The 11,015-nt window shown below is 34.5% G+C and overlaps 1 protein-coding gene across 2 annotated transcripts; it reads left to right on the top strand.

Annotated features, from left to right (window-relative positions):
- The first annotated feature begins 4,253 nt into the window (after positions 1-4,253).
- On the top strand, positions 4,254-9,804 carry LOC132042592 (serine/threonine-protein kinase STY13-like). Of its 2 annotated transcripts, none has more exons than XM_059433111.1 (7): positions 4,254-4,537; positions 5,166-5,488; positions 7,354-7,475; positions 7,638-7,843; positions 7,919-8,093; positions 8,312-8,446; positions 9,233-9,804. In XM_059433111.1, the coding sequence occupies exons 2-7, from the start codon at positions 5,251-5,253 to the stop codon at positions 9,437-9,439; spliced, it is 1,083 nt and encodes a 360-aa protein (XP_059289094.1). In that variant the 5' UTR covers positions 4,254-4,537; positions 5,166-5,250; the 3' UTR covers positions 9,440-9,804. The 2 variants fall into 2 exon arrangements, with proteins under 2 accessions (XP_059289094.1, XP_059289096.1); XM_059433113.1 differs by lacking the exon at positions 4,254-4,537 and adding an exon at positions 4,905-5,070.
- Positions 9,805-11,015: the final 1,211 nt, after the last annotated feature.

Genomic DNA, 11,015 nt, shown 5'->3' with positions numbered 1-11,015 from the left:
TAGATAGACTTTAGTATTGTGGGTAGTTGTTGAAGTCACAGTTTGACTTGTTGGGCATTTTTCCATGTTTAGCGGATGTTCAAACTTATGATTACTTATATTATTTCAATTTTCCACTTATAATTGTCTTAATGTTAGTTAAGCTTTAAATGTGTTGTTAAATACGAAATTGGGATAGTTCATTGTATACTTATTTTATAAGGTGCTTCTGGTATGGTTCCTTAGCATCAAATGTCGGTTGCACTGGGGACAGATTTGGGGCGTGACATGTAACAAAGTTGGAGTCGGCACGGAAAATCCAGAAAGAAGTGCATATGATTGTTGTATGAGATATTCCAAAGATGATTTAATATATGCACAAGCGAAGGAGATTCATGACAACCAATATTAAAGTAGAAGCAATAATAATCAGGGAAGCACTTAAACACTGTTAAAGAACTGCTTACAAAAGCATAAATATTGAGGCAAATTCATCGGTTCTCAAGCGGATTCTGAATAGGAAGTGGGACACACCATGGATAATAGTATAAATAGTGGAGGAAATACAAGAAGCATAGGCTCAATGTCAAGCACTATTCACCACACATTTAGAGAAGGAAACATGCTATGATTTCCTTGCAAACTATGCGTTCAAAAATCTTGATATAGTAAGTTCCATTCCCTTACATCACTATCAACATAGGGAAAAAGACTTCTCAACATGAATAAGAGTCAAATATTAAATTTGAAAATCAATGCCATAAAGATAATTGATGTCACACTTCTGATGTGTACAACAACAACAAACCAATATAAATCCTCAAGAAGCAACAGAAGATTCAAAGAGAGGAAGAGCAACACACAAGTTTTATCAGTTTCCAGTGTTAATGCTAGTTTAAAAAGCAGTTGTTCATTAGTCAGTTATTTTTTATTCTAGCTAGCCACACTTTAGACATGATGTTATGTTCTGGATGATGTATTCTTTATTTTTATTATTAATAAAAAAAATTAGGCTAAACCTAATGAGAATTTAACCAAAAAATAAATAATCAAAAATCACTTGTGGGAAAATACTTGAATAAACATTTAGTTTTAGTTAAGCATGATAACCTTTGATCATAAGTCTCTTGGGTTTGACACTCGATTCTTCAGTCACTTTATTAATTGTATGACCACGTATATTTGTGTGTGAGTTTGGTAGCAATAAAACTCAAGTCCAAATGTAGTGCAAAATAAGCATGTGTTTTGGTGCACGTGATTTGTCACTTTTCCTTAATTTGTTAGGAAAGAAGTTTGACATTATTTACATGCATAATTTGAAGTTTCCTAGTTAAGTTTTACTACTTATTATTTTCATAAAAGTAGGATTCAAATCTCATGCTATTTGAGAAAGGGTTGCATGCCTTTTCCCCTATATATAGGGGTGAATTTTGTTCTTTTTGACACAACATTATTATCAATGTTATTGCAAGTTCTTTCCTTTACACCTTTGTGTATTAACTACTTGAAATTCATCTTACGATCTTACAAGAACGATTCTTTTAAGTGGTATAAGATTAATTCTTTGCTTGATATCTATCATTCTTACTCGATTAATTGAATGAGGTAATTATTGTTATACTAACTATTATTTTTAATTATTCAATTTGTAGTTCAGATAACTTTTCTTTTAAGTCCTTGAATTTAATCTGCTAGTAAACATGATTAGCTTTAATCTGCTAGTTAGGTCTACAACAATTAATTAGGATTCTTAGCAATTAATTTGAAATTTGAAAATTTTATTCTCGAATTTCACTATCTTTAATTTTCTGTCTTTAATCTTCATATTTTCTTTTTCGCATTATTTTCTTGTTTTCTTTCAAATAACTCTATTCTTATATATCAACCTGAGTTCCAATTCATCCTCTGCCTTCGCCTCTAGCTCTTGTAGTTGTCATGGCCTTAGGTACAAGCTCCTGCTCACTAGCTATGATTGCACGTGTGCTCGCTACACGTGAGAGAATGAAACAAGAGAGATTTATATTTCAAGTTGAAATCAAGTCACACGATAAAGAAAGAAAGAAAGAAAGAAAGAAAGAAATGCTTAAGTGCTTCAGAGGGGAATTTGATGTATCCACAAGCAGAAGACATAGGAATCACTACAAACACTGAGGCAGAAGTAAGGGCAATCACAGAAGCTATGAAGTACTGTAAAGCTAAGCAGTTGAATCATATAATACAGCAAACAAATTCAGAAATGATTCAGTAGTTTTTGTCAGAGGATTTGAAACCACCATGGATTATATCAACATGGGTGGAAGAAATCAAGGAAATCAGCATGAGGATGGAGGTCAAGTTTACACATATTTTGAGGGAAGGAAATAAACTAGCAGATGCACTGGCTAATCAAGCAATTGATACAGGATCATTTCAATGTCACAGTTTTCAAGAGTTGGAGGTTGACAAAAGGAAAATTCTAAGCAGTGACAAGTCCCAAATTCCTTATTTAAGGATCTGACTAAAACACTAAATGGAGTTTCAATACGTTTATTGAGATTTAGATACAAGAATATTATCATGGGCAAATATTGAGCAAGCATCACAGCTTAATTTTGTATATAGCCTCATCAAAAGTTAAAATCAAGAGAACTACTGGTCTAATACATATGTTGAGGTGTTGTTCACCAAGGATGGAAGCACATAGAGGCAAAGAGACAACAAAGAAGGAGAAAAGATTGTACATGAGTCTGTTTACAATCACTTATCGATTTTTTCAGGTACAAATTGTAGAAATTGGTGTTCATCTTTCACAAGGGAAGCTGGAGTGAATCATCGACATCAACACCTAACACATGATGAGTTGGTGGAGAATCAAGCTCAACAAGTGTCGATTCAGTTTAGGCATGATAACAATAAGCGAGAAATGGGATGGAAGTGAAGAACATCAGGTGAAGAAGACTTACTTGGAGCTGTGGAAGGGAAACTATAGCGGAACAACCACCTGGGATGCAAATCAGAAAAAGGGAAACAAGAAGACGATGCTGTGAGCAGAATCGTCTATGATCATCATTTCAGCATCGGCAACGGTCGGAACATAGAGAGAGAGAGAGAGAGAGAGAGAGAGAGAGAGAGAGAGAGAGAGAGAGGAACATATGCGAAAAAATAGGGCAACATTTTTTATTTGGTCCAAGTATTATATTTGTTTCTTATTTTTCATTTATTTTCGGTATTTGGACAAATATGGGACCATTTTTGGACCATTTTGTTTTTCTTAAATAAATAAAATGCCCTATTGGGCGAAATTAAATTTAAAAAAAAAAGAGAAAAAAAAAAGAAAGAAGGGGAATTCCTTAGGATGCCGTGCAGCCTCTCGAAGATAAGTAAAAACGTCCTTGTACCGGTCCACAAGATTCCACTAAATATTGCTCATGACTCATATGACCTATGAACCTAACCTCTGATATCACTTTGTCATGATCCATTTTATCTAAGCCATGATGATACTAAATTCAACTCATTGGCCGAACCCAATAACATATCAATATTATTTCAGCTATGGAAAGAAGATAGTACAAGTTTGAAAACAGTATAATATAGGGGTTTAAGTGTTCGATTTCTAAATACGTGGGGTATATTATAGCTTAGTCATTATCTTTGTGTAGGATTCTGGATTTCCAATTTTCCATAACATAAGGCCTGCAAATATTTAACTTTAAAATATAAGGGTTGATTTATAACTAAGTCATCATATTTGTGTAGAAATTTCAAAGTATAAAGATATAAATAATTTAATTTTAAAATATAACATATTCTCAAAAATGCTTTTGAAAAAATTACTCCATCCGTCCCAATTTATATGAGGATTGACCTATTTATGAGTCAAACGACTCTCTTTGATTCAAATTCAAACATAGATTTTTCGAGCAATTTATAATAAAATTTACATGTTTAAAAAGTACATAAAAAGTATTATAAGTTTGCATAGTTGATAATTCACAGTATATGAAAAGAGTTGAAGAAAACTGTAGTCAAAGAAAGATTTGATTGACTTCCCAAATAGGTTAATCCTAGTATAAATTGGGACGGAGGGAGTACATTTTTTAGCTTATGAAAAATAGCTTCTTTCCAAAAAACACTTATTTTCTTTCAAAAACTTAGTTAAACACCTCATTTTATAAAAATAAATATTTTTTGGAAAAAAAGAAGAAGAAGCAATTTTGGCTCCCGAAATGCATGACCAAACAGGGTATAATCATTTTATAAGAGTGGTCAGTAGTTATGTTTTCTATATGAAGAAGAATTTCGGTGTTAAAGGTAGTTTAGGTGTAAGGATTTACACGGAAGAGTACAATTGTTGGAATGGGGTGAAGCTGTCACATTGAATAGAATACATTTCTAGGCAAACCCCGCGCTTTTCTCTCTCCTCTCAACACCCCTCCACAAACAAATATTCCCACTTCCCAAACATTTTCCTTCTGCAAAATATTATCCTAAGAATACAAAAACGTTACAAGTCTTTCTGCTTATGGCTAATTATATCTTTTTCTGTATACGGCTTTTCCTTCTCTGATTCAAACAGGCATTCCCCCCTTACTTTCTTAAATATATACTCCTCCCTTAAGATGCATTTTCTTTTTTAGTTTTTTATCCAAAAAAAATAATATATTTTTAATTTTCTTAAATTTCGGACCAAGTCAAATTATATTACATAAATTGGCGTATTTTTTAAAGTCCATGTCTTTGGATGTTGGTTAAAGGACCCTTATTTTAACCTTTTTGTTTTTCTTTTCAATAATTTATGATTCTTGGGTTTTAAATTTCAATCAACGGATGGTTGTTGGTAAAAGAATGTTAGGTCTTTCAGAGAGATAAAATCAGTATTTAATTAATTTTCTTTGAATTGTTCAGTGCTTCTTCCTTTGACAATAATTTGTCAATGGTTTGAGGTCAAATGTGGAAATGAATTTTATATGGAATTGACTGAGTTGTTTGCTTGTTGGAATTTCCTATCAAAGAAATTGTTCACTTATTACATTCCTTGACCCTTTCAAGCGTATTTTTTAGCATATTATTCCCTGTCTGAATTGCTATTTTGAGACACCTTTTTTTGTGGTGAGCTATTTCAAGCTTCTTTATATCTGTTTTGATTAATCTTTAGACCAATAATTTTTATTGTAATTGAATTCTTGATTCATCGATATTTGAAGGTTTGTGGATATTGCTAAGTGGATAGAGGTATCTACAGTTGAGGATTATAAATTGAAGGGCTTAGGAACTATTGATGAAAAGAATATGGGGAGAAGTAGCAATGATATGATATTCCGGGCGGATAAAATTGATTTGAAAAGTTTGGATGTTCAATTGGAGAAGCACTTGAGTAGAGTTTGGTCAAGCAATGTGGAGAAGGAAATGCAAAGGCCGAAGGAAGTGTGGGAAATTGATCCTTCAAAGTTGGAAATAAGGTATCTTGTAGCTCAGGGAACCTATGGTACTGTTTACCGAGGTACCTATGACAATCAAGATGTTGCAGGTAACACACACACACGCCTTTCCCAGAAATAGATTGTTCCTTTACTACATGTTTTCATACAGAATTATAGGATCATGTCACCGGTTTTGTGTCATTGTTGTGGTTGGTGATATATCTGTTCCTAAAGTATTATTTGACATTGGCTATTAACTAGACTAAGCTCCGTGTTTTTTATAGTCGAACCTTTTATGATACAATTTGCCAATTCTTCTTAATTTATTTGATTGATGACGATGACAAGATCCTTTCCAGTACTCTTGTGTACAAAATTTGCATCTACAATTGACTAAGTCAAGCTTTCCAAGATTTTAGTTGTTTTATCAAATACTGACGGAATGCCTAAGTAATAAAAAAAGTAATAAAAAGTTCTTCCTGATGGATGTGTTGCTTTGTCTTTTGGTTGCATCAATGAAACTTCTTGGAGTTCTTTCCGATTGGAGTATAATTTACGGAGATCTCACCAGAAGCTTGAAGCATTGAACAAGATGTTTGGCTTGCAAGTTCTTTAATTCATGGTTACTTACACCACCATTTATTAGGATCTATACATTGACAGTGAAGAAACCCTTTCTCCCTTTTTTCTGAATGGGAATGGGTTTTATTGAAAGAAAACGGGTCAGAGTGGAGCAAATTGATAGTAAGAATTGATATAGTTGCCCCAAACTAGCTTGGGAGTGAGACAGTTGTTATTGTTGGGGTGAGGGGTTTGTTGGGTGGAAATCAAACATAAAGTAGCAAAGTTGGGTATAGTTTTTCTTGTTTCCTACAAAAAGCTAAATAAATAAAAAGGAGAAGAAGGAAAACTCTTAATTGTTCCAGCATTACAATGTGGCTTAAGGCCAATATCTTAATGTACGAGATTTCTTTGCACATGAGCATGTTTAAAAGTTTTTTTGGTACGTCAAGAGTTTTAGGATATTTCTCACTGAAGATACTTTTCGCAAGTAATCGTTTTAGTCTTATAATTTTCTACTTTGGCATTAAATGCTTCAGAGAAGTCAATATGCAATCCTTGCATAAAAAGGAAAAAAGGCAAAAATGTCTATATGCAATATCCCTGCGAGTGTTCTAATGGAGATATGTACACGTCACAACTGCAATTGGTTATATAGTGTCTATGGAGCGCTCATGCAGTTGGGAGGTTTGAATCCACCCACTCAAAAAAGAGCGAAGTGAAAAAGAAAGGGAAAAAGTTGAGAAACTGCAATCCTTTTTTGTATGTTTATAATCACAAGCTGTACATTTAGGGTGAAAGGTATCATATTTTTAAGATCATATAGCACCATAATGACATTCTTAATGATGAGCATTTTTTTTTTTTAGCAAACCACTAAGTAATCACTTACTGGGGATATTTTATTCATATAATAAATTGTCCAACAAAAACAAACAAAACAACAGAAGGAAAGTTGAAAAGTCTAGAAGACTACTCCACCACCATGAATGAACCGACACCCACTCATAACTTTTCATCACCATCGCCTCTGAGCTCCGACCGTCTACAATAATGATGAGCATATGATATTTGAAATGAACTTAGGAACCAAAAATGAAAGACGTTTTGAAATGAACTTTGAGTTAAAAGAAACTTTTACCATTAAAAAAAAAATTGAGTTAAAGATGGATAGGACGATAGTTTTACTTGACAAATCGAGTGAAATACATTTGGAGGAATTTGGGATATGGCATTTGACAGAACTTTATTCTAAAGGATCGGTGATGGTGCTATCTTGGATCTAATGATTTTGAGTGTGTTAGTTCTTGATGTGATCCGTCAATGAAGATACTGCAAATTCTCCAACATCTTTTAGTGGAATTGTTGCAACACCAATTGTAGACTTTATTGTGTAATATTATTTGTGCAGTGAAGCTGTTGGATTGGGGAGAGGATGGCATGACCACTGCTGCGGAAACTCTTGCTTTGCGGGCATCATTTAAGCAGGAGGTCACTGTTTGGCAAAAGCTTGACCATCCAAATGTTACCAAAGTACATATTTTCTTCTTTATTGTGTGCTTTTCAACAATTAAATATCAACCTACTGCAGCAATTGTAGCTTAACACATGTTCATAATTTCATATTTGGTACGTTATAATTATCTCATTAAGTTTCTAATGCAAATTATATTTGATTATCATTTTCATTTTCAGTTTGTTGGTGCTTCTATGGGAACTTCAAATCTTAAGATTCCTTCAAAGAATCCTTCTGAGGGCTACACCACACTTCCTTCTCGGGCTTGTTGTGTACTTGTGGAATTCCTCCATGGAGGAACATTGAAAAATTACTTGTTCAAAAACAGGAAAAAGAAACTAGCCTTTAAGATTGTCATTCAACTTGCTTTGGATCTGTCTAGGGGGTAAGATGTCTTTGTCTAACATTATTGAGTTAGTCATTATAGTGGATGATGTTTGTTTCCCTCTTGCTTTTGTAGGTTGAGCTATTTGCATTCGGAAAAGATTGTACATCGTGATGTGAAAGCTGAAAATATGTTGTTGGATACAGATAGAACTCTAAAAATTGCTGATTTTGGAGTTGCTCGTGTTGAAGCGCAAAATCCTCGGGACATGACTGGTGAAACTGGAACTCTTGGATATATGGCTCCAGAGGTATACATATTCTTTTACTAGAAATGTATGATTTGCTATGAATGTTTGACATGATAGCATCATGTGATGTCATATCATTGTTAGTCCACCCTCTCTTTTACTTGTGGTGTTTGATATCTACAACTTTTTATTTTTTTTGCAAGTAATCTTTTGTATCCACGGAAAATCCAATTCTTCTGATGTACTACTTAAGGAGACTAACTGGGTACGTCGTTTAGGTACTTGATGGCAAGCCCTATAACAGAAAATGTGATGTATACAGCTTTGGTATTTGCTTATGGGAGATTTATTGCTGTGATCTTCCATATCCAGATCTTAGCTTTGCTGAAGTTTCTTCTGCAGTTGTCAGACAGGTTCGCCTGCTTCCGAATTTTATCCTGTTCACACCATTATTTCCCTGTATTTTTTAATTCGTTCTTGCTTCTGTTGAGTTATGCATAAAGCAGAGTGTTGTTGTCTGAAGCGGTCTTTGACGAGGGGTCAAATGTCTATATGCATCTCTCCAATAGGCTCTCAAGTACTTTTATATTACATAAAATGAGGTCCTATGAAGGTTCTTCTTTATGTATCTTTCAGATCTTGAGTAAAAACCAGGGATAGAACTTTCCTTGTCAAATCTCAGGAAGTCAAGAATATAGCTTTCTAAATGTCCTATTATACTTTGCAAGTGACAGTTGTAAAACTGTATAGTTATTGATATAGTGGCTTTTTTTTTTGGAACTTGACTCGATATGATGTTTTCTTATTATAGTATTTAATTTCTTTAAATCCAAGTGTCTACACTTGTTTAAGTAACCTGAATATCCAAGTAGAAAATTCATGTCCCTGCATTTGTTCAAATGCCAATCAGTCTTGGATGGATGGTTCAACGTGTAACTTGGAGTTTTTTCTAAGGAGTGGTTGCTTCCTTCTGCTATTATTAGGTCCATGACATGCTGGTTTAACTACACATTCTTTGATACTAGAACAATAATTTGTTTTTTTCTTGAGGTTCAGTTGTTATAGTGATTCCTTTCGGCTTACTGCTAATATGCTCTGATCATTTACATATTGCCACCTTTCGTAGTGTTTGGTCCAAAAGACACAAATGGTTTGCGTTCTCCTAAATGATTCACTTTATTAAAACCTTATTCTTGCAGAACTTGCGACCAGAAATTCCCCGATGTTGTCCAAGTTCTCTATCGCACGTCATGAAGAAATGCTGGGATGTAAATCCACAAAAGCGACCTGAAATGGACGAGGTAGTAAGATTATTAGAAGCAATTAATACGAGCAAAGGAGGAGGAATGATACCTGAAGATCAAGCTGGTGGCTGTTTCTGCTTTGGTCCAACCCGGGGTCCATAATTTCTGTGGTTTCTTTTTGTTCCCTTTGGCTAAATCAATGAAATTGTACGATTAATTAGAAATCAAGCAATACTTCTTGAACTTGTGCTTTGGGTTATTGACATCTCCACCAAATGAGTTTAAGGCTTTTTGTATGCTACCTTCCATTTGTATGTTCTTCTTGGAAGAAAAAACTGTTCACATATTGTTACTCATGGTTGTATTTTTGTGACGAGCCAAATAAAGTATCATGTGACTTGCACATGGACAAGGGGTTATATTGTAATTAGCTATATTCTTTGTATAAATAAATAGGGTAATTAGGGCTTGTAATGGATAGATTGTGAATTGATATTGAAATTGTTTTTCCCTTTCTCTCTCTATTACATTCTGGTTATTCACTTCGCCGGCGACACCACCGGCTAGTCTACTGGAGAATCTGTTCAGGGAGCAATCTTGCACTTGGTTCCTTAGGGTTTTCCTCTATTTCTATTTGAGTCGTTACAATCTTTTAAATAGGGGACCTTAGTCTAGAGTAACCTTTGATAATTTATTCATGAATAGAAGGAATAACAACATGACAATACCAAATGCAGTGGCTATTTGCTCTAGTGTCCTGATTCCATGAAGAATTTTACAAATATGGCATATTTGCAATTTGCTCTCAAAAAGTAGGGGATCCTACTTATATGCTTCTGGTTGTCTTGCCCTATTTGTTGTTGAGAGATGCTGTTTAACAACCTGTCAATACTCTTTTACGCATAAGTGGGATATTCCACAATGACCCTAAATATACACATGCAATATCGCATCCCTTTTTTGAAAAGGGAAGGGGGATTTCAAAATGAATATGATGATTTGACAAAGGTTTGCAAAGGAGTTTTGTGGAGTCGTCATCTCACATTATTATTTTAGACGTGGAAAATGAGAGAAAATAATCTTTTTCTGTTCTTGTTTGATTGTGGGATAGAACTAGTGAAAGTGGAGATCAGAACTTCCTCTTTATCAATTGGGACCCCTTTGTCCACCTGACGATAGAACATAACAAAGTCAGCAGGGAAAATGAATCCATCTACCTGTGCTAAACTTATCAACTCCCCCATCCCGTTCTACATAGCAATAGTTTTTGTTTTCAATTCGCACCGTTCTAGCCCGCATAAAAGAACATCGTTTTTAATTAGTTTTTTTTTTTTTGAATTTGGCCTCCTTTTTTTTTTTTTGCCCTTGGGTGTTCCAGCTATGAAAATAGTTTATTCCAAGTACTTACTACTAATATAAGCCAAAAAGTTTCTCTCTCATAAAAAAAGCTCTCCGTACAAGTGTTTGTTATTTCCTAAAATTCGACCATTACTCAAACCGTCTCCCTCGATGGGGACTCCGACGGGGCGGCTAACAGATCCAAAGGATTTCCCACCTGGTGAGATCCAAAAGGGGATTAAATTTGAGGCTAATGAGGTTTCCTATGCTACAACTGTGCATGCAGATTTGTCAAGCCAAAATGGCTTGCCTAGCACCATTCCAAATGTTCGCAAGTCCTTGCTCCCATTGGACCATTTGTACCATATGCGTGTGATACGATTCATGGATCTCTCGGTTC

The sequence above is a fragment of the Lycium ferocissimum genome, unplaced genomic scaffold (assembly GCF_029784015.1).
Source record: "Lycium ferocissimum isolate CSIRO_LF1 unplaced genomic scaffold, AGI_CSIRO_Lferr_CH_V1 ctg16420, whole genome shotgun sequence".
Taxonomy (NCBI): Eukaryota; Viridiplantae; Streptophyta; class Magnoliopsida; order Solanales; family Solanaceae; genus Lycium; species Lycium ferocissimum.
This window is presented reverse-complemented; position numbering and strand designations above follow the sequence as displayed.